The 24,575-nt window shown below is 34.0% G+C and overlaps 1 protein-coding gene across 1 annotated transcript; it reads left to right on the top strand.

The window, feature by feature from the left end:
* Positions 1-22,086: 22,086 nt before the first annotated feature.
* LOC136202711 (serine/threonine-protein kinase RIPK) lies at positions 22,087-24,165 on the top strand. Its single transcript, XM_065993492.1, has 5 exons — positions 22,087-22,629; positions 22,729-22,864; positions 22,974-23,110; positions 23,206-23,329; positions 23,426-24,165. Exons 1-5 carry the CDS (start codon positions 22,252-22,254, stop codon positions 23,995-23,997), a joined length of 1,347 nt encoding a protein of 448 aa, XP_065849564.1. The 5' UTR covers positions 22,087-22,251; the 3' UTR covers positions 23,998-24,165.
* The last annotated feature ends 410 nt before the right edge of the window (positions 24,166-24,575 follow it).

The following is a 24,575-nucleotide window of genomic DNA, read 5'->3' as shown; positions in this document are numbered from 1 at the left end:
GTACCCTAACCTCTCCTTTAGCAACATTTTCTCGAACAAAATGTATATCCATCTCAATATGCTTGGTACGTTGGTGTTGTACAGGATTACCAGTGAGGTAAACTGCACTCACATTGTCACAATATACCAAGGTGGATTTACTAATAGGGCAATGAAGTTCAAGAAGAAGATTTCTAATCCAGCAAGTTTCAGATACGACATTAGCAACACCACGATACTCTGCTTCAGCACTAGAACGAGATAAAGTGGGTTGCCGCTTAGCAGACCAAGACAGAAGATTGTCACCAAGGAAAACACAATATCCTGAAGTAGAACGTCGAGTGTCAGGACATCCCCCCCAATCTGCATCTGTATAGGAGACCAAGGAATCTAGTGAAGAGGTTGTGAATGTAAGTCCGAACTCCAGGGTTCCTTTAACATATCGAAGAATCCGCTTGATAGCTGCCATATGAGACGTTTTGGGATCGTGCATGAATAAACAGACTTGCTGAACAGCATAACTGATGTCTGGGCGAGTGAGAGTCAAATACTGTAATGCACCAGCTAAACTTCGATACTCAGATGGATCATGATAAGCAGAACCAGATGAAGCACTCAGTTTTTGCTTAGTGTCAACAGGTGTTGTACAGGAATTTGCTGAAGAAAGACCGGCTTTAGAAATGATCTCAGTAGCATACTTCTTTTGAGACAGAAAAAGAGAGCCGGCGCTCCGAGTGACAGATATCCCTAAAAAATAACTCAATGGGCCAAGATCTTTCATAGCAAATTCGGAACTCAATTTGTTGATAATTGACTCTCGTAGAGCAGTGGAAGAAGTAGCTAGAACGATGTCATCCACATATAAGAGTAGATATGCCATCTCTGCTCCCCGACGAAAGACAAACAGTGAATGATCAGATTTACTGTGAGAAAAACCCATGGTAGACAAGAAAGAGGCAAACCGTTGGTACCACGCCCGTGGTGCCTGTTTGAGACCATAAAGAGACTTTTGAAGAAGGCATACATGATCTGGATAGTTGGGATCCCGAAATCCCAGTGGTTGATGCATATAAACAGTCTCATGAAGATCCCCATGAAGAAAAGCATTTTTTACATCCAGCTGATGTAGTGGCCAACCTTTAGAAAGTGCAATACTTAATACAGCTCGAATTGTTGCTGGCTTAACAACTGGACTGAAAGTATCACCACAGTCTACCCCAACAAGTTGATTCGCCCCATTTCCAACAAGTCTTGCTTTGTATCTTTCAAAAGATCCATCTGCATTAAATTTGTGCCTGAGAATCCACCAACTACGAAGAACATTAGCATTAGAAGGACGGGGTACGAGGACCCACGTCTTATTTTCAATAAGAGCCTTATATTCTTCAGTCATGGCTTGTTTCCAATTAGGGTCTTGTAAAGCAAGTGAGGGATTAGAAGGAATAGGAGAAATAGTGGTGGTGTGTAAGTTGAGCTTTCTTTGGGGTTTGAAAATTCCAAGTTTAGCTCGGGTTGTCATAGGGTGAGTCGGTTGGGTTGGGTTGGCGTGTATAGGATCGGGAGAAGGTGGGGAAGTGGGCTGTTGTGGGGAGGTGAGCTGTTGTGGGGAATTTGTGTTTGGGCCGTGTTGAATTGGAGAAGGAAAGGGACTGTCGAGAGGAGAAGGGGGAAGTGCTGGGCTGTTTTGGGAAGATGGGTTGGGACTGTTGGGCCGTGGTGAAACTGGGCTTTGGTTAGGAGTGGACGCATTAGTGGGGAAGGGAATAATGGGTTGGGTTGTTTGTGTAGGTGAGTTGGAAATAGAAGAAATGGGAGGGGAGGCCGAGACATGTTGAGTGGAAAATGGAAATTTGCTTTCATTGAAAATAACGTGACGAGATATAATTATTTTCCGCGCGGAGATGTCGTAACACTTATAGCCTCGATGATTGGATGGATATCCAAGAAACACACATGGAGAGGACCTAGGTTGAAGTTTATTTCTAGAGGAAGAAGGGACAAGTGGGTAACAAAGACAACCGAAAGTGCGTAAGTGAGTATAAGAAGGAGTACGATTGTAGAGAATTTGAGTCGGTGAAAGAAGACTAAGATTTTTGTGAGGGAGAATATTTAAAAGATAGGTCGCATGAGCAAGAGCATGAGGCCAGAAAGAATGAGAGCAAGAAGCATGTGTTAGAAGAGTGCGAATTATATTATTGATTGTTCGAATCGTTCGTTCAGATTTACCGTTTTGGGAGGAAGTATGTGGACATGAAAAACGGAATTGCATACCATTATTGTTAAAAAAATCATGAAAATGACTATTGTTATACTCACCACCATTATCACACTGAAAAGTTTTGATATCTTTTTCAAATTGAGTACGTACGTAATTTCGGAATGTGAGGAACACAGAAAAAACTTGAGATTTATTTGCTAAGGGAAAAGTCCACAGAAAATTAGAATAATCATCTAGGAAAAGAACATAATATCTATAGCCACTAGAACTTAGAACAGGAGATGTCCATATATCACTATGAATAATATCAAACGGCATTGATGACATATTTTTAGAAGCATAAAAAGGCAATTTAATATGTTTCCCAAGCACACAAGAATTGCAAATAGAAAAATCAACATTTTTAGGACAAGAAATAAAATTATTAGTTCGAAGATTGTCTAAAATTTGAGGACCAGGATGGCCCAATCTATTGTGCCAAACTGAAGGAGATAAAACAGAAGCATTTAAAGCATAAGAAGACTCTGAAGAGGAGGATGTGACTGGATATAAATCACCGGTGCTATTACATCTCATAATAGGGATCCCCGTGCGCAAGTCCTTCACAGAGAAACCAACAGGATCAAATTCAACGGACACATTATTATCAATAGCAAATTTCCGCACAGATATAAGGTTTTTGATTAATCTAGGGGCATGTAAAACATTGTTCAATTCTAGGGTTTTGTTGTTTGTTTTTAAGGATGCATTACCAAGACCGATAACAGGAATACAAGTGCCATTACCTACTACGATACTCGTGTTAGGACTCTTATTTAAATAAGATGTGAGTTTACCTCCATCCCCGCTCATGTGAGAAGTGGCGCCGGTGTCCATATGCCAAGGTTCTGCAGGTGGTGTGATTGTCAAGGTGTGCATAGCCGCCTCAATGTTTGTTGGAGTGTAATACTGGGCCAGATGGGCCTGCGGATGGGCTCCCAATATGCCTGGCTGGACTGCAGAAGAATTGTTATTAAAAACAGGCCCGCGAGTTGCACCATGAGTTGCACCATGTGAAGAATTGGGCCAAGAAGGATAAGGACATGGGGGATAGGCCCATTGGGGCGCTTGTCCAGTCCATGGCCCGTACCCCCATGGCTGTTGTAAAGAAACAGCCCCTGACCAGCGAGGACCGCTATTTTGCTGCCATCGTCCGCCTCTGCCACGGCGATAATAACCCCGGCCACCGCGAGCAGCGCCAGAATTTTGAGGGAAAGAAGGCCGAACGTGATTTGAATATGGAGGAGCTTGATTCGACGGGGACTGTTGGGCGATAGTAACGGCGGCAATTTCAGATCCGACGGTGGCGGCTGTGCGTTTTTTACGGGCAGATTCTTCCAATAATAACATGGACCTTGCCTTTGTGAAATTGGGCAGAATGTCATTGTGGCGAATTTGTGTTCCGATTGTCTCGTAGGCGTCAGTGAGCCCCGAAATTAATTGAAGAACGATCGTTGGATACGGCAGCCCCGACGTTGCTTAATTGGTCCGAGAGGGACTTCAAATGTTGGCAGTAGGCAGAGATATCATCAAAATTTTCAAGTCTAGCATTGGACAGTTCTTGTTGTAAATAAAGGGCTCTTGAATTTTTATTATCGGAGAATTGTTGTTCTAGGAGTTTCTAAGCGTCGGCGGCTGTTAAATTTGGTCCGATGATACTGTTGAGAAGGTCTGAAGATATGGTTCCATAAATCCATTGCAACACGATGGCATCAACACGAGACCATAAACCTGGATTCTTTGCTTTCATAACCGAAGAAGAGGTTTCCGATTTATCGTCGGTTTCAGGAAGGATATGATCAAGAACTTGAAAAGCACGGGCATGTGTTTTAAAAAGTTCAGCCCAAGTGGTATAGAGGCCTTTGCCGGATTCGAGAGGATCACGAATAAAGGAGGTAATGTTGATAATGGATAGGGCCGGATGAGTTGGTGCGGCGGCGGCACCATTGTTTTGTTCATTGTTTGGCATGGTGGCAGTAGAGTTTTTAGGGATGAAGAACGGCAGAATGAGGAAGAGAGAAAGAAGAGATTTGGGTGGGATTAGGGAGAGAAATTTTAGGAGAGAGTTTTTAGGAAAGAAATTAGGCTCATGATACCATGATAATGTAGAATCCTTGCCTTTCCATTCATTGATAATGTGATATATATACACAAGATATATGTGTGAACATGATAATTACAAATCAATTATATTCCTAAATTACAGCAGAAATATCCATATCTAATACTCCGGACTCCGGGCTGTCTCCGCCTCTGAACAAGTGAATATTTTGTACAAATTGATGGAATTATTAGGATACTTTGAAGATGGTCTCAAAAGAAAAAAAAAAAAAAAATGAGCAAGATATGTGGTATATGTTTATTTTTGGTCATCGATTAATTATCTTCTTGAGTCTGTTGTGTTAAGTAGAGGAATTAAATAATTAGGAAAAAGACAAATAAGAAACGAAAAGTGGAATATGATAAAGTTGAAAATGTGCGATGGATGAATTCTCAAGATTCCTTTGCTTCTCTATTATTGTGTTCGTCATAAATAATAATCTACTTTTGTATTTGTCTATTGTAACAAAAACCACTTGTTTTCTATTAATATATATAGTAACATATTTGAGTGTGAAAATGATATTCCTCTCCATATTTGCCATTTAATTTTTTAATGATAATATTTTCTTAATCCAACCATATTATCAGTAATACAAAGGAGAAAATGAATTTTTGTGTTTGATTCATTCTTTTTATTAACTCAAAAATTAATTATATTTTTCTTTAAAAAAAAATTAATTATATTTCATGTATATTAAATTTAAATTTATAAAGAAAATAAAGTACGAAAGCTACCTAAAACCTCTAAGATATTGAAACCACTCAATACTTATGTTGATTTGATGTTGCTATTCTGGATTTGTTGGGGCTATTTTTGGATTTTTTTTGTTTGTTTTGTTATGATTTTTTTTTTTACAAAAATACCTTATATCACTCCATTAGATTAAAAAGCACTGACATACAACATGAAAATTAAGATGAATAACACATCCCACTCATACACGTTACAACAAGTACAAAATCACAAATAGAAGAAAAAAAGACTACAAAGACCAATAAAATAAAAAAGATGTAAATATAATAAAAATAAAAATCACATCATTCTCGTAAATCGATTCCCGTTGAAAAAATGTTGTAACTCATACTTCATCATTTAGGCTCTCCCGAACGTTCGGGTTTGCGTCTTTTTTTTTAACCATGTAAATCTATAAATCTATGGACCGGATAAACATTTTTCGTTCTTGTTAAGACCGACAAAAGAAAGAAAGAAATATAGCTAATAAATAAATGTAGATCTGATGGAAAAAATAAGTTGAAAAAGAATATACACTTAGGCCCCGTTTGTTTGGGGGAAAATATTCTGCAGGAAAATATTTTTTCAATTTTCCACTGTTTGTTTGGGCAGGAAAATAAGTAGCAAGTCAATGGAAAAGGAATGAAGAAATAAGGAAAAATGTTTTACCCTTTTCAAAAGGGTAAAACATTTTCCCCAAAACATACGCGTTTAGAAAAAAATGGAAAAAATGTTAAAAAATATAAAAATACAAAAATATGAAACACGAAAAAAGATGAATAACGTGAAAATGTTACAAAACACGAGAATATGAAAAAAAAACCCTGCAAAAAAATAAAAAGGTGAACAAACGTGAAAAACACAAAAACGCAAAAAAAAAGCAAACACTTGAAAATGCACAAAACACGAAAATGTAAAAAACACAAAAACGTGAAAAATACGAAAAACATGAAAACGTGAATAACACAAAAAAGTAAAAAAATGCGAAAAATAAAAAACGTGAAAAAGGGAAAAATCGGAAAACAAAAAAACTAAACGTGAAAATACGAAAAAATGAAGAAAAAATGCAAAAAAAACACAAGAACGTTAATAACATGAGAAAACGTAAAAAAATGTCAAAAATGTGAAAAAACGTTTTTTGGGTTTTTAACATTAATTTGTTTTCACATTTTCATGGTTTTCCACTTTTTTCCATGTTTTTAATATATTTTTTACTTTTCATGATTTTCGTATTTTTTCATTTTTTGTGTTTTTAACAAAATTTCACATTTTTTTTATTGTGTTTTTCAAGTTTTTAGTGGTTGGAAAATATTTTCCAGTGTTGTAGCCAAACACAGAAAAATATTTTATTTTCCTGCACAATATTTTCCCTGCATAAAATTTTTCAGAACACAATATTTTCCCCCAAACAAACGGGACCTATATTGGAGCAAAGTTTTTCTTGTTTACGAATTTGTCTAGCTTGGGTTGTATGCATCTACCTCTACATTAAAAAAAAAAAAAAAGCTTAATACATCATTTGCTCTCTGAACTTGTCCAAAATGGTTGATTGCTCCCCTGAACTTTCAAAGTGTCTTGATAGCTCCCTGAACTTACATAAAATATTCAATTAGCCCCCTGAACTTGCGTAAAACGTAATCAATTGATTGTTGAAACATCTTTCCACATGATTTTGATTTGACAAAATTATTTAAGTAAAATTAAATATATTCTAAACACACTAAGTTTAAATGCTTTGATTTATTACACTAATGTGTTTGTTCAATGTTGAGTTAAATTGTTTATAAGACATAAAGACTAAAAGGCTTAAAGCCCAATACGGAAGTCAAAGCCCAAGTCAAACAGATCAAGACCACTCGGCCCGCGTGTGCAAAACGCTGTCGTTGTGTACAAAACGCAGCTCAGCGAAAGAAGGATCGAGAAGACCTTCGTTAAGCAACTTCGGAACGAAGCTGCTGAGTTGTATCGACAAAGAGTACAAGACAGCAGCTGAGCAAGAACAACTTCCAGACAAAGTATTTCTACTTTGGGTAAAGTTCAGAAGACACAGAAAGCTGTCTAGTTGACCTTACCATAAATGGAGAGACATTCTGTCGGACTGACTAACTAAAAGCTGCTCAGTACTGACCGAAGACAGAAGATACTTGAATCTGATTAGCCAAGAGCACTGAGCAGGACTGAGTGACAACGACAGGAAGCCGTTTCCCTCCAACGGTTATTTCGAAATTCGAAATGACTAATACCTCAGACGTCTCTATAAATAGGGCCTTTCAGTTGCTTCATTCTATGCAGATCTTCACCAAGCCATTACGCTGACCAAAATTCTACTCGAAGTTCTGTGAGAAAAAGCAAAGCAAATACTTACACCAAATTCTATATCTTTCGTGTAAAAGTCTAGAGTGATTATTCAATCATCTAAGGTGTCTTAGCAATTGTTGTTTAGGACAAATCTTTATCATTTCTAGAGATTAGAAAGGAGAGGCTGAGTACTCGATTATAGTACTCAACGAGAGATTAGGAGTGAGTAGAGGTATAGAGGAAGGTACTCTTGTTATACTCAGCTTCTAAGTTGTAAAAGGTTTGATGCTCTACCATTAAAGAGCTCAGTAGAGAATTCGAAAGCTCGGAACGTGTTCCGGGGACAGGACGTAGGCTTAGAGGCCGAACCTGGATAAATCTGCTGAGTAACATCTTTCTAACCTTAAACTCTTTAATATATATATTGCTTGCTTAAACAAAACTGACCAAGTAAAGAGGTCACGCTGAGTTGTGTGTATTGAGTATCTGAGTTCAGGAATATACTCAAGTGCTATCTCCTGACTCAAAGAAAGAAGCTGACTTAGTCACCAGTTGACTAAGCTAGTGTCTTAATTTACTCAGCGCGCCGTGTAATCCTTTTTCAAAGAAAAAGAAGTCAGCCTTAATGTACTAAAATTTTAAATAGTTCCTATCCCCCCATTGGAACTAACTTGTTACGTTATAAGGGACCAACATTGATCACTCGGTTGCAAAAAAAAGTAAGTTAAATACGGAAAATGTATTGCACACGTCTTAAAAAAAATAAAACAATCAAGATCGGGGTATTGCGATTGTAATATTAGAGAATACAAGGTTCATAGTTGAGCAAGTAATAACTTCATTTTTACTCTATTCTTAAAGTATGTAATAACATTTTAAGACACGTGGAATACATCTTCCGCATTTAACTTACTTTTTTTGCAACTGAGTGATCAATTGATTACGTTTTACGCAAGTTCAAAAGGCTAAGTAAATATTTTATGCAAGTTCAGGGGGCTATCGAGACACTTTGAAAGTTCAGGGGCCAATCAACCATTTTGGACAAGTTCAGGGGGCAAATGATGTATTAAGCAAAAAAAATAAAAAACTTAACAATCTATTGCTTATTGATGCTAAAATTTAAATATTTTGAATGACCAAATTGTTGATGGGCTTGGGTGTTAAAACGTGTAAGTTATTTGGGCCAAGTTTTAAGATTCAGGTTGAGATCCAAATTGACTTGGTAGATATCTTCAGAAAAGAATTGTAAACAGCTAGTCCCTAAACTACAAAATTTAAACAAACTAATTCTTATCATAACATATATAATTAACAGCCCTCGGATCCGGGTACCTGCCTGGCCTGCCCAGGTCCGTTTCTTTTGGACAATAAAAATTTATTTCAGGTCCAGTCTAGTCCAGGCCTGCTAAAGCCCACACATTTTTTTAGCGGGTTTGGGATTAATAAAAATAGCACGGGCCGGATACCTAATAATACTAATTAATAAATTTACATATTAAAATATTAAATATTTATTTTTAAATATAATATTTATTTTTTATAATTAAAAATTATATATATATATTGCTGGGTTTATATAGGTTGGGTTTTTTGATTTTTAAGCTCGGATCCAGTCCGTCTAAATTAATAGTGAACTGGACTGGGCTTGGACTGAACAATTTTACCTAAAAATCCGATAGGTCTGGCCTGAGCCTGGCCCAGCCCGACCCATGGCCAAGTGCACACGTAAGCTGAGGATTATAAATATCTAAGATCCTCAATTTGTGGAAGAAATATTTGAAGGCTGGAAAATGAAAAGCCTATGCTAACTGATCATTGCTTTGAATGTTTCAATAAAAACATAACTTTTCTTCTTAATTATGTACACCCATTTTCACCCTATAGGTTTGTAATGAACAAATTTCCCTTGTTTTTTTTTTTTTTTTTTTTTTTGTAAGGGTTTTAATTTCAGTATTCATAGCTTCTTGGCATGTTGAATTTTGAGTAGCTCCCTTATAACATTTTGGTTCATGTCCTGCTAATAAAGATAAAGAAATGACTTTCTGCTTGGCACATAAATTAGTAGTATATGATATTACTTAAAACTTATCTATATATTTTTAGATGGTTTTATGTGGGTTGAGTTTCAGATTTGATTTTTAAGTCTGAACCCACCTAAATTAATAGTAGACTAGGTTGGACTTGGACTAGTATTTTCACATGAAAGTCTGTTAGACCTGACCCGAGCCCGGCCTAACCCGACTCATGGACAGGTCAACCCATGACCTTCAACTTCCATCTTCCACTTTCTCTTCAACTTTTTCACCCATTATCTCTTGTAACTTCTCCAATGTTTTCTTTTTCTATTTTACATTAAATGAATAATAATTTCCAGCATGAAAATTATAGAAAAAAAGTGGTTTTAAAAAAAAGTGTTAAAACTAAAAATTAATACTAGGTGCCAAGCCTAATAGGCTAGGCAGCTTTTACTACTAAGCCCAGAATCCAAAACAACGTTGTTATGGAGGCTGGGCTTTGAAAAATTTAAAGTTGTCAGTCCATTATTCCTTCTCTACTGAGGGTATTTCCACACACACCCTAAATAGGGAAAAAGTGGCCACTAGCGGGGGGAATCTAGTATGTGGGCACTGGGGGCAGTTGCCCCCACTGATATTTGTATTTTTTTTTTAAAAATAAGTATTAATTTTGAAATTTCAGAACTTTGCCCCCCTTCATCAATGGAGGTTTAGGGTTTACTGGTTCTATAATTGAGGATGAAGAATGATTTTAAATTTAATATTTTCTTTTTATTTTTTTTAATTCTGTTTTAAAGAAAAACGACGTCGTTTTATTTAATTAGAACTACGTCGTTTTGTTTACAACAAAAATAGAAAAAAATAAATATTTAAATGTAAAACTAAATAGGTCCTAAAACAAACCATCGGTCTCTCTTACTCTCTTTAATCTCGTTACTTCTTCCTCAATTCATCTTTCTTCTTAAATCTAATTTGAAATCCTTAATCCTAGCTAAGATTAAACCAAAATCGGCAGCCAATCCCTCCGTAGTCGGATCGTTGATCGTTGGTCCGACACTCCATCTACGATCTTTGTCTCTCTGCTTTGGTATTTTTTTTTGCTCCTACTTGAATTTTGATTTTCTATATCTGCTACTATTTTACTTAAACTTGAGTTTTAATCTATGGTTTTTATTAATTATTATTTTTTGGATAAAAATTATTTTAGTTGTATTGTTTGCCTCCACGGGCGAGAAATCCGAGATTCGTCCCTGGCCACTAGGGGTGGTGCCTGGCTCCGTAGGGGTGCTCCGGCACCCTCGAGCCTCTCCTTGTTCTGTCGTTTAAATTATGTGAAAATTATAAGTGATTAAGGACACGTTTATATTTCAGGTACATATGTGCTCATAGTTGACATCATCTGATTCATAATTAAATTATTCAACATGTACATTTTTGTAGAGTTTGGATGCATGTGTTTTTCAATCACATAGTAGAGGTTTCAATGTCGTAATAATGTTGACAAAGTTAAACAGAATGAAAAATGCTATAAAAGAAAATAGATTTGACTTTGATACGCATGTTATGTTATGGTTTTAGGGCCCGTTTGTTTTACCTACTGTTTACTGTTTATTGTTACGGTTTGCTGTTGGAAAAAGCTGCTTTTCTAAAATGTAGAGATTATCTGCTTTTGTAAAAAGCTGCTTTTCGAGTGTAAAAGGCAAACAGGAGGACCACTAACCAAATACCTAATGTTGCTTTTCAATTGTAAAAGGGAAACAGGAGGTCACTAACCAAACACCTAAAACTCTGCCTTTTGAAGTGAAAAGGCATAGAAGAAATGAAATGAAAATAATCTCATGCATTTCTCATTCAGCTGCAAGTTTTATATACAATTTCAAACAAACATCCAATTGTAGGGTTTAGTATCGTTTCGGTTCTATCGGTTAACTAAATTTGTGTAATTTAAAAATCGAACCATACTAAATAATTAAAATAATTAAATTTGAACTTTTTTTTTTGTACAAATTGAAATATGAAAAATATATAATATAAGTAAAATAAAAAAATTGATAACCAAACCGAATCAGATTATAAAACAGAAAACAGAATTGTCACCACTGCCCATGGACCTAGACTTGGCATAAAAATACACTATAGGGGAGGGACTACCCGTGTCCCCCTGCTACTACTGTTAGGATGTGTCAATGATATAATAGTGTTGTCTTATGATTAATAAAATCCTATGTGTATTATTCATATACTCTGTTTCTTTCTGTATGGTTGTTGCTTACTGTTATATGTGACTGGTGTGGATTGTCTGTGTGATGCTACTGTTGATGCTTGCCCCTTTTATCTTAATCGTATATAACTTGTTCCGAACCTGTATATGTGCCTATTGCAGATTTTGTAAGGCGTGATTCTTGGCTTAGCTTTCGGAGGAAAAAGCAAGCACCACACAGTGTCAATCGGTTGGTCACGTGACAAGTGGTATCCAGTTGTAGCATGTTGTAGATAAAACAGAATTTTCTTCCAAATACTAACTTTAATTAACTACAACTTAATGACTAACTAATTACAGTCAAACAATTTTGTTTATTCGAAAAATCAGCTAATTAACTGATCATTAGATCACTTGTTAGCTATTTAAATATGCAGCAGCGATAACTTAACTTTGTCTCTTTTGTTGGTTTGGCTTAAAAACAAAAACAAAAACAAAAGTATACATCATCTCATCTCATCTCCAATTGTTAGGTTACATTCTTGATTACGTTGTTTGGTGGTTCAACAAAAGCTCAATTTTAATCACGTGTCTTTAAATATAAAATTACAATCTCTCTTTTGTTTTAATTAACTGATTGAAATCAGCGGCAGTATAGGTCACTAGTGGTGGGTTCATTAATTATTTTCATCTTATAATATAACAATTTGACATACTTTATAATATATTTGCCATAACACCATTAAATAAAATTGTCAAACAAATTGAGTCATCTTTTTGTACTAGCCCATGACTTTTTCTCCTTCACTACCTAATTATATTTGATCATTTTAATCTTAGTATTACCCAATTTGATGTGTTGCTTGGAAAATAATTATATTTGCTTAGAACTTTCTTTAAGAAGCCTTTGAAAGTCAATTTATGTTATAAAAATAAAACAAGAGAAAAAAAATATTTTGATGTTTGGTTGTTTGGTGAAACTCCATAGAGAAAGTAAAGTGGTTGTGGTTTGATTAAATGGTTCATCTTCTAGCCTTCAAATTGTGACAAATTAATTATGGCCCTATTTGGGAATTAGTTGTTAGCTGTTAGCTGATTACATTAGCTGTTAGATGTTAGCTGATTACATTAGCTGATTTGACTAGCTGTTTGTGTAGACCTGTTTGGTAAAAATTAGCTGATTGATAATAGCGGTTTGTGCAAAAAGACGAATAAGGGCATTAATTTTGGCGCATGAGAAGATGGAGTCTATCTATTAAGGTTAAAGAAGTCCATTAATTTTAATATATGAAAACGCTAATTGAAAAAGCTCATTTTAAGAGCTTTTTCTAAATTAGCGTTTTCATCTCAAAGCTCTCTTTCAAACGTCTCTTCACCAAACACTTCAATTAGCGGTTTCAGTGGTCAAACCTCTAAAGTTGGTCAAAACCGCTCTTTTTATTCCAAAACGCTTTTTACCAAACAGGGCCTATATTGATCATATATATAACTTATTAATTAAATTGTAATTCCATGAATAACTATATAGCAAAAATATTCCGACAACAAGGATATAATTTTTGCTTATTTCTATGAGAAGTAAGAGTTATTTCTTTATATGTAAAAAATGTTTTATTTGGTTACTAATTATAGCTCTAGGGGCTCAAAGTGTGTAAACAGTTGTTTGAGGTGTTTCAACACTAGCTTAGCATCATTTATAGGGGAATCAAAGGTTTCCACCCATCCAGACACGCAATCTACCATAACAAGAATATGCTTATATCCATATGAACCATAAAATGGACTCATGAAATTCCACACATATCAAATATTTCACAAATATGGATATACTGTGAAGAGGCATTTCATACTTTTTAGAAATGTTACATGTGCTTTGGCATTGTCGCATCTAGAAATAAACATGTCCGCATTTTTAAAATGGATGACCAATAAAATTCTGACGGTAAAAACTTTGTTGCTATGTGTGAGGCACGAAAATGTCCTCTTACCTCATAAGAATGAGAGTGTTTATGTTTAAACACTATCTCAACCTCATACACATGCTTTCTAATAATTTGGTCATACTTACTTATGCAAGATGATTAATAAAATATCCAAGATTAATGATCTGCACGTGTTTGACAGGTTGAGGATCTGGTCAAGGGAAATCGTGTGGCAATAAGATATTAATCTAAATATCCTAGTCTGTTATTATTGTGGGACAAAAAATAACTAAAATTAGTTTGTGTCTTGGTTGTGATGGTGTTTCACCGGTCACAAACATGCAGTGTCAAACCAAAGGCATTAGGATTTACAAGAAGTAAACTCTGGATTGATCCGCTATGAGAACACCACATGGTTATCAATGTCACACGTGGTTCTCATGTAAGGGTCATAGATGAATCCTTAGACCTAAAGTGATTATAGAACCTGGATAAGACACTACATGCTTTTGTTATCGCCTAATGAGCCAGTAATTTGGTGCCAAGTATGGGTTAGCCAGGTATGTACTGAATCATGCTAAGGAACCATGAGTGAAGTGTGGGGATTGCTACTCACCTCAGGGAGAGCATATATCACCAGCCACTTGATTGGTGGAACTGAGAAGAGTGTGGCCACACCCGAATAGGACAATGGATTTGCTTATTTGAATTTATCGATTCACTAAGAGATCAAGGAATATTTGAACACTATATGAGGAATTTATGACCATGCCTCATGTTTATCATGATATCATTTAGTAAGGGATTACTATTAGGTTCTCAGTTTTGAACACGAGATTAATATCTGAGTTGGATAGTCATAGAGGTTAGCTAGAACCTACCAATGACTAGATTAGACAAATCGAAAGTTCGGTCTAATACCCACCTCTAGATATACCTATATGGATCGTTCGCGGAATGAAACTACTATAGAATAATGGTTTATATTTAAGAATGGATAAAATAATGTTATTGGCCCCAAACGAACATGGGAATTCAATTGGATTGAATTCAGTTTCGGTTTGGCCCAAACAGGAGAAATAATAGGGGCAAGTTCAATCTGAAGTTTGTTTTCAATTTAATTAGATTAAATTGGAAATATAAATTCAGAATATATATATATATATATATATATAGTTACTGTAGTGCACCACATGATCAATACAACGCCTCGGCTGCCTGCGCGATCGAAGATACCCTCATTTCTCCACTTCTAGAGCCAGTAAATCACAAAGGCAAATAGAAAAGGCCACTGAATATTCGTAACTATTACATTAACACACGTATTCCGGTGAAGCCAAGTTAAAAGATTACCCGAGAAGAAGGCAACTTGGTGACACAGTGGAACGAGTCGCAGCTAGAACTTCGAAGCCACCGCACAATCCCTCAGCATGTGTATTTCTAATTCATCGAGTGGACACTAGGCACACACTGTTGAATCTGACAACTGATGCCTCAACCGATTCGTGTTGCACATAATCAATCTATGCGCTACCATCCAAACCAAACATTTGATTTTTTTTGGCACCAGAATCTGCTATATTACCTTCCAGAGATCATTATCCATAGCAGCATTCTGGTCCCTCAACACCTCGTAGCCAGTTCGTACCGTATAGGCATCGGTAGCACTCGGAGACCAGAACCAATGATCGCTAGTCGGGTTGGACGGATAAACAACAAAAGTAGTAGATGGTCCGGTGAGTACAGTTTCCTATGAAGCCTATCCCAGTTCCAGCAATGATGCTCATCGTCTCAGTAATCCATGATAGTATCCCCACATTCCTTGAGCTTCCTCAATGTTCCCACATGCTAGCACTCTTTCCCCCTCATTTATACATGAATTCAAATTCTCATTTACAATTTCATTACCTCATAAATAGAATTTAAATCATCAGCAATACCACAAACATCCAACCTTTCACTAGTAATTTGATTACTCATAACTTCAATATGAGAAATAAAAATTTAGGGTTTACCTTTTGAATATGCAATGGAGGAAAGATTAGTGATGATTCTCTAGGAGGCAACATTGGGTCTTTTTCATTTCTTCTATGGCGACCTCTAAAGCATTGTTGGACGATGTTTCAGATTTCTATTTGAAGTCTCTCCATATATGCTATCCACTCTCTCATTTGCTCATTCGAGTGTGTTTGTTCTTCACTTTGCACCCGAAATTGCTCCCTCATTTCGGCTCTGAAGTCTTTAATTTTCTTGTCTACTACCTTCATTGCTTCTTATGGTAACCTCAATTGAACCACTACCAAAAAAGTCTCGTGTTAGAAAAATGATCGACTCTGATACCAACTGATACAAATTGAGTTTGTGACGATAGTTTTCAATTGTAAACTATCAAAGATATTCTCAAGCTAAATTTGATTGAGATGTGAAACCCCAATATTCACAAGCTAAAACTTGTAGGAATTGGAAATCTCCATTGATAGGAGGGATGAACCTTAAAATTCTTCAAAGAGAAATTTTATATTAATTGATAAAAAGATTCCTTCATTACAAGAAAGAGATGAATTTATACATCTTCTAATCTAAATGATAAAATTACTTTAAATCCTAATACATAACTAACTAAAGAGATAGGTTTAAGAGGTAAAATGGGATAAGGATAAAAATGTGACAAGCTTATAAATAAGCTGATGGTAAAAGTTATAAATAAGAGATGATAAAGTTATAATTAGGAGTGAGCCATAGAAAGGAGAATGGTTGATTCGCAATGGCCTTTTAGAAAGTCCGCACAACCTGTGGGTTTTATTTTGAAAATAGAACTGGTGACCTTTAATGTCCGTACGACGTGTAAGAATATCCACACGACGTGTGGATTAAAAATAAAGAGACAGAAACTCTCCTTTGAATACACAAGATGATTGGGGTTTTCACACGGTGTGTGGGCTTTATCAGGGCCGTTCCTGACCTTTTGTAGGCCCGGGGCGAGAGAATAAAATTGGACCCTTTAATACAAAATTTGTAAAAATAAAATTTCTTTAAAAGTTGAAATAGAGATTGTCGGGCGTCCCAATTAGGTGGCACCCCCTAACAACCTTCCAAACACCTAGTTGTAATTTTAAAATGTGTTAATCAAAATCAATATTGTTAAGAATACAACTTCAAAATATGCTAAACAAAATCAAAATCAAAATTGTTCTAAACCGCTAAAGAACGATCTCTATGTTGATATTCTTCAGTTTCTAACACTTTTCCAATCCTTGAATATCATCTTTAATTACCTACAAAACAAAGTATGCAAATAATTAAAAAAGTTTACTTCTCCGAGCATTACAAGAGGCAAAATCATTAATGATAATATCAGCATCTATGGTTCCCAAAATTTCTTTGTCAATAGATAATATTGCTAAACTACTATCTTTCTTGACACTTCTGGACAAATGCTTTTTAGAAAACATCTTATCATTTAAAAATAAGAACAATTCAAATAAAATATAAAAAGAAAGATAATACATTGATAATCAGAAGATCACGCCTCAAATTCTTCTAAAACTTGATAAATTGATCCTGCCTCAACTCTTCAAGTTTTTAATAAATACTTAGTAACATATAAAATTATCAAAAGATAAAATCAAGTCAAATTACTACATTCCTCAAGCTAGAAACAAAAACATAATTAAGTAAAGCATCACTGCTACATTAGAAAATACATGCATTTTTTCAAAATATATAATCAGCAAACACCCAAAAAAAAAGGGAAAATAATCAATTCATATTAACAAAACAAAAACAAAGAAGTTTTCTATATACATACAGTAAAACCTCTTTAAATTAATAATGTTGGGACTATGGAATTTTATTAATTTAGAGAGTTATTAATTAATCGATAAATTAATAATTATTAATTTATAGAGTGATTTTCATTTTTTTTAAATAAATTTTAAATTACTAATTTAAATAAAGTTTTTTTCTAAAATCAATGAACAAATAAAATTAAATGTGCATTATATAAGTTAATTGAACTTGGAAGTTCATTGTATTAGATGCTATAAATCTTGCATTCTCATCTTGGAAAATAGATATCAAACAATCGACAATAGCAAATTGTTTCAAAAATTGCAAAACTCGTACACGGGATGAATCTGTTATAACGAATTGAGAGGAAGCAACCACTGAAGACGTTCATGAACTTGAGGGAATCATTGGTCAGCTTGGATACCGCAATCCAATGGATTTCAATCAAATATTGGATTATCCAGGTGAAAACAATGAATGCTCATAAGTCTAAAGTTTTGAAAAAAATATGTCGAGCGTTATGCAAAATTCAATTGAGGATGAAGTTGAGGATGATTGGATACCTTTGAAACCAGTCACAAAAAAGGAAGCAATTATAGCATCATCCATCACTCTTTACAATTTTTTGTTACAATTTGACTAGGATACATTGGAACTTTTGAATGCACTGAGAATAGTTAGAGATGAAATTCAACTAGATTTAAATTTCAAGAAAAAACAAAATACTATAGATTCATATTTTGCTAAATTATCCTAAGTATGTATATCTATATATATTTCGCATATGTATTTGAGAAAGTATTAATTTATAGAGGTAATAATACAATGTATTTATAAAGGGTTGTTCCAGAAAATTATTATCTTATTAATTTATTAAAATTGATCATTTTTTGAACTGACCCAAGTCGGGACCAGAAGAAATTATTATTTTAAAGAGTTTATTAATTTATCGAGTATTAATTTATAGAGGTTTTACTGTAAATGGATAATGGGTATGCAACAAAAAAATCAATTCTTATTTTTTTGATCTATGCATTTTGGTATATAAAAAGGAACAAAAAAAATCAATATTCATCCCAATTCGAAATATTGTTTTATAAAAGCAGCAAAATCAATGATTTTAAATCATATCATATGAAAATAAGGTAGTAAAATCAACAATCCTAATAATTATGAATTCACAACTCACCGTAGAAACGCAACAAACGAAAACAGCGGAAAAACAGAAGACAGACGCAGCAAGCAGGAACATCGGCAAAACAGAAGGAAGAAAATGCAAACAGGCAAACAAAAGAAAAATGATTCAATTCAAGGAAGAATGAAGTAGAAAACAGAAGAAGAAGGCTGCTGATAGATCGCACAGCACAACAGCAGCGGCGCAACACACATGTAGGTTATAAGTTTAATATATTTTTTAAATATATATTGTACTAAAAATAATTTTTTGGGGCCTCTTATATCTATGGGCCCTGGGCCTGCACCCCAAAAATCAAGGCCCAAGGCAGGCCCTGGGCTTTATTTCCACACGTTTTTGCCATCTTTTCCCCTCGGTGTATAGTCCATTTGGCTCGATTTCTTCCATTACACGTTTTCACACATTCGATCGACTTGATACTATCATCATACAATCTACCAAAAATTCAATATTTAAGTCTTTAAGATACAAGTTAATCACAAAAAATGGATAAAATGTTTATTATATTATTAAAAACAGCTATAAATATCTTCCAAAATGCATAAAACTATTTAAGTTTATCGACAAAGTTGTTTGAAAGTTCTGATGTGGAATAATTATCAAATTATTCTGTTTTTTAACAATGTTAAAATTGTATTATTCCGTACGTTATTAATAAATCTGCATTTCCCTAAAAATGAGAATAAAAAATGTATTTACAATAAAACCAAACTGGTATTGATAAAAAAAAAAAAAAACAAACAAAATGGAAATAGTATTTTTTTTTTTTAGCCAAAGAAAAGGAATAGTTTTGGTAATTTCCTCAAATTAATAAAGATGATAAGCTTAAAATATGTTATATAACACCATAAATTCTATTATGACGGAATGGCTTAATATGATGAAAATGATAGTTCAACTTCAAATTGAATAATAAGGTCAAATGCATTTTTTCAAAAAAAAAAAAACAAGGAAAAGATTAAATAAATACTTTTTTTTTTATGAAGAAACAAAGAAATCCTTGAGATGTATATAAAAAAACTTGAGATGTATATAAAAAAACAAATAAATACTTGAGATGTATATAAAAAAAACAAAAGTTTAACAATAAAAATCACCATAAGGTGTAAGTTGTAAATCGCATAAAGAAAAAATAAGATAACATCTTCACTTTTACTGCCACCTTGTGTATATGTGATGGAAGTGTCGATTCGGATTTTATTATCTTGAAATTGTAATTCCGATTTTACTATTATACCCCTGGAGAAACGAGATCGAGTCCAAAAGAGACTTTCGTGTTGACCGCAGCGATTATTAGTTATTAACTTTATTACTAACATTTTATTAAGAGAATAACGTCCATTGACATTTTATTAAGAAAAGGCCAGCGCAAAACGGGTCCCATTTACCTACTCCATTATTTCCAAAAATACCCTTCATGATTCTATTTGCTAATTCCTCCTAAATTTTGTAAATAAAAAAAAAATATTAGAAGATTTTAGCATCACTAAATTCATTTCCCCTTCTTTTAAAAAAAACCTTCCATTAGGTTATGGAATTTATATAATGCAAGTGTTTATCATATAGGCACAATTCAACAAAATGTTGAGATGACCCCTCAACCACTAATCTACTGGCCCCACATACTTTATCCATTTGGTCAACTGCATGGGAGATTCCTAACCATCGGATCTGCAGACCTTTCTCAGGTTCATTGAATAAAGGGTAGTTCTGTCATTTGGTGAGGATACAATACAAATTCTAGTTTCTAGGACATTCTCTCTAGAAGGTCATGAAATATTTTACAAAAAACTCACCTACTTGTTTTTATTCGCAACAATGTCAAAAGAACACACATACATGACCTAATTGACGAAATTACCCTCCTCCCACTAAAGATATTATTTAACTCGTGTTAAGTTGACATTTTGGTAAGTTAATTAGATGCCTCGTTTGCTAGCTAGCTGTTCATTTAATAAAAACAAGGAATAGTCAGTTTTAATTGCTTGAGGAGCAATTTTCATGTGAAAAGGTCCTAGATTAAAAGAAAACAAGTAATTTGAATTAAATATACATATATAATATAGTAGAAGTCAAGAAGGGGTAACCATGTCATTTTCTATGAACCAACTGCGTAGACTTTGGACTCTTACCTATTAATCAATTATTTTAAAGGATACATTAAATCTTCAATAAACATTTTAAAAATATGGATATGTATATTTTTATTTTAGTTGGTCTCAAATTATACTTCATTTCTATTTTTTAGATTTAATCAGTTTTTAGTTTGTCATTATATTTTTTTTTTTTTTTTGAAAGAGGTCATTATATTCTTACTCAATGTATATTGTGGAATATATTTAATATTCATTTATATTTGAAAACTGAAACTATAAATTAACCAATAGTCATCAAGTTTAAGTAGAAATTTACAAGAAAAATAATTGTTCTTAAACTATATTAACTATTTTTTAAAAATAAATAAATAAATCCTCAAAATTGGATTATTTAAGTCCGGTCGCGCTATATCATTTATGTACCGGATCAATATTATATATCATGTTATGTGTTGGACCAATAATCATACTTTAGTTAGGAATGTCCTTTCCAATACTAATCCGTTTATTTTCTTTATTCTTCCAACTTTTTTAGAGTCTGTTTTGTTGTGTGAGCTTCAAAAAAAAAAAATTAAAAAATCAATAAAAACAATAATTACACAGCGTTAATTTTTACAAATAGATCAAACTTTTGTTTTTTGAGGAATAGATCAAACTATTTTAAGTTGTAAAAATTATGTACCCTTCACCTATCCGAATTAGTAATATCAAACCTAAATTGGATAGAAAGGTAATTGAGGTTGATTTTGTGTTATACATAGACAATCTATTGTGGCATAAGTGAAAATTTTAAAACTCCATAGACAAATTTTTTTTCTTTAGTCCCCTAAATTACAGCCTAGAACTACATCAAAACTTCAATTTGCATCTTAAAATTCATAGATCGTGATAGAAGAATATTATTAGACAATACTTGAATTGTTTTTTGCACATTAGCAAGAAACGCGCTACATCTGGAATCAGTTCCAGAATCTTTATCTCTAAGAATGATTTCTATAATTTTTCAATGAGTCAAATCTATATGATATTAGAAAAAAATCTCACGTATTTCTATGAAATAACATCTATAAAGGGAAAAGAACAAATAATCCCATATAAAGAAAAAACAAAATATACTCGAAATAAAGGAGAAACAATCAAATCTAATATAGAATCGGTCTATAAGATGTTTTATTCAATAAGAAAAAAAAAACAAAACGAAATAATAAAGGAACTTATCTTCCCGCTAAAAACCGGAAGAAAACAGTGAGAATTTTTATATAAAGATTTATAAGAAATATAATATTAAACTATTTTTTGGAACAGTGGAAGTATATAATTACATTTTATATATATTAATTTAGAATAAAAAGAAAGAATGATAAAGAAAGAAAAAATCAAAGAGGGTGTGTGTATATGTATTGGTAGAAAGGAGTTGGAAACCTCTCTCTATCTCCATATCCTCCGCGTTTGAATATTTGAGTATTATATATTATTATTTAGCCCCTTCCTCCTCCCCCTTTTTATATCTTAAATACCCCCTTTACTTCCATTACAACCAAACCTTCTTCTTCTTCTCTTTCCTCCTCCTTGTCCTTATCCTTCTTCTAAAATCCCCCTTTTGACATACACAATTTTGTAGTTTCTTCATCAATATCAACACCAGTGTTATCAATTCAGTCACAATGAAAATGGAGAAGATCACATGGATAACGAAGATTTCAAATTGTTTCATGCCATTTCACGATCAGAAAACGCTGCCGAAACCGAAGAAAGTGACGAAACAAACTTCATTTCAGAGGATTTCAGATTTCAGCAATCCGAGTTCACTCTCCGAAGATCTTTCAATTTCTCTCGCCGGTTCAAATCTTCATGTGTTTACGCTCGCCGAGCTCAAAGTTATAACGCAGAGCTTCTCGTCGAGTAATTTCATCGGTGAAGGCGGGTTCGGTCCGGTTCATAAAGGGTTCATTGATGATAAACTTCGACCCGGTTTAAAAGCTCAACCTGTCGCGGTCAAGCTTTTGGACTTGGATGGTTTACAAGGTCATAGAGAGTGGTTGGTGAGTGTTCTTCAATTAACTTAATTAATTAATTAATCATGTTTATTTCCTAATCTTAACTTTACCTAATTAATCTTAATTAATTCTTTGTTTGGGCAGACGGAAGTGATCTTTCTTGGGCAATTAAGACATCCACATCTCGTTAAATTGATTGGGTATTGCTGTGAAGAAGAACATAGGCTTTTAGTTTATGAGTATATGCCACGTGGCAGCTTGGAGAATCAATTATTCAGAAGTAATTTCTTTTCTTTTCACTTAATTTGTTAATAATCCACATTAATTTAATTTAATTAATAATTAGTTGAACTAATCCTAACTATATTTGATTAATTCAATTTATTCAGGATATTCTGTATCACTACCTTGGTCAACAAGAATGAAAATTGCTCTTGGTGCTGCAAAAGGTCTTGCTTTCCTCCATGAATCAGAAAAACCTGTTATTTATAGAGATTTCAAAGCCTCTAACATTTTGTTAGACTCGGTAAGTAATTTAATTTAACTCAGAATAATTCTACTGTAAATCGAGACCAGTACTGATCCTTTTGACTAATACTAAATTATCTTTAATGAATACAGGATTACACACCTAAATTATCAGATTTCGGGTTAGCAAAAGACGGTCCCGAAGGATCTGATACCCATGTTTCCACCAGAGTAATGGGAACCCAAGGCTACGCTGCTCCTGAATATATCATGACAGGTAATTTAATTAACCGAGATGCTGATGTGTTACTATTTGAAACTATTTTATTTAATGTGATGGAAGTTCTAATTAGTGGATGATTATTATTTTCAGGGCATTTGACGTCGATGAGCGATGTGTATAGTTTCGGAGTAGTATTACTAGAGCTTTTGAGCGGAAGACGGTCAGTAGACAAGAACCGTCCGCAACGAGAGCAGAAACTAACAGAATGGGCGAGACCGATGTTGAACGAACCCCGAAAACTGGGGCGGATAATGGACCCGAGGCTGGAAGGGCAGTACTCGGAAGCCGGGGCTAGAAAGGCAGCTACATTGGCTTATCTATGCCTTAGCCACAGGCCAAAGCAGAGACCAACAATGAGCAGTGTGGTGAAAACATTAGAAACTCTGCTGGATTTTAGTGATGTTCCTATTGGAACCTTTGTCTACACAGTTCCAAACGAATCAGATAATAAAAAAGATGATGTAAAAGAGAATGGACATGGACATGGACAACATCATCATAAACATCCACTTCATCATGGCCATAATAAACATCAACATCAACAACATCGCCGGAGATCATCGGAAAGGAGTTCCCCGACGATTCACTCGGAAATTGTTCTACGCCAAAATCAAAAGAATGGACTGCAATCTCCCTTACACCCTAAAGCCAAGGGAGTATAGATTAATTAATTAATTAATTTAAGTGTAATTAGTGAATGGAGTTAATCACAGTGTAAATACATACTTTTTTTTTCAAATTTTTTGTTTGCGATTGAGACTTTGATGTTGTATGACATGGATACAAAGTGTAATGTTGATATCTCTGCCAGTCAGAAGAGACTTGAGTTCTTTTTTTTTTTTTTCTTTAATTGATTATTTTTTTCGTGAATATACAAATTTGGAACTCTTTTTTGTTTGTTTTCTTCATTTAGAGTAGTTTTGAAAATAAATAAGTAAAATAAAATTAATATTGTTAGTGATTTTTTTTTATCAATTTGTTGACTTGTTAGTTTTTTATTGGCAAAAGCATCCTTAGCTCCTATTGTGAGCATATCTTTGCGGTAAGTCTTCGAATGATCGGTTAGTTAGTGGATTATTTAAGATAAGATAGAAAATAGATTAAAGAAGAGCTTAAAGATTGCAGTAACCTCGTTCTGATGTTTAAGTTAATAGAGTTGAAGAAGAAAAAAGATGATGTAAAATCAAGAATTAGGGTTTTAGTAAAGTGTGCATACCTTTGCTGCATAATAGACTTTTCT

The sequence above is a fragment of the Euphorbia lathyris genome, chromosome 8 (genome assembly GCF_963576675.1).
Source record: "Euphorbia lathyris chromosome 8, ddEupLath1.1, whole genome shotgun sequence".
Taxonomy (NCBI): Eukaryota; Viridiplantae; Streptophyta; class Magnoliopsida; order Malpighiales; family Euphorbiaceae; genus Euphorbia; species Euphorbia lathyris.
The sequence above is the reverse complement of the archived record's forward strand: the minus strand, read 5'-3'. Positions and strand labels throughout refer to the sequence as shown.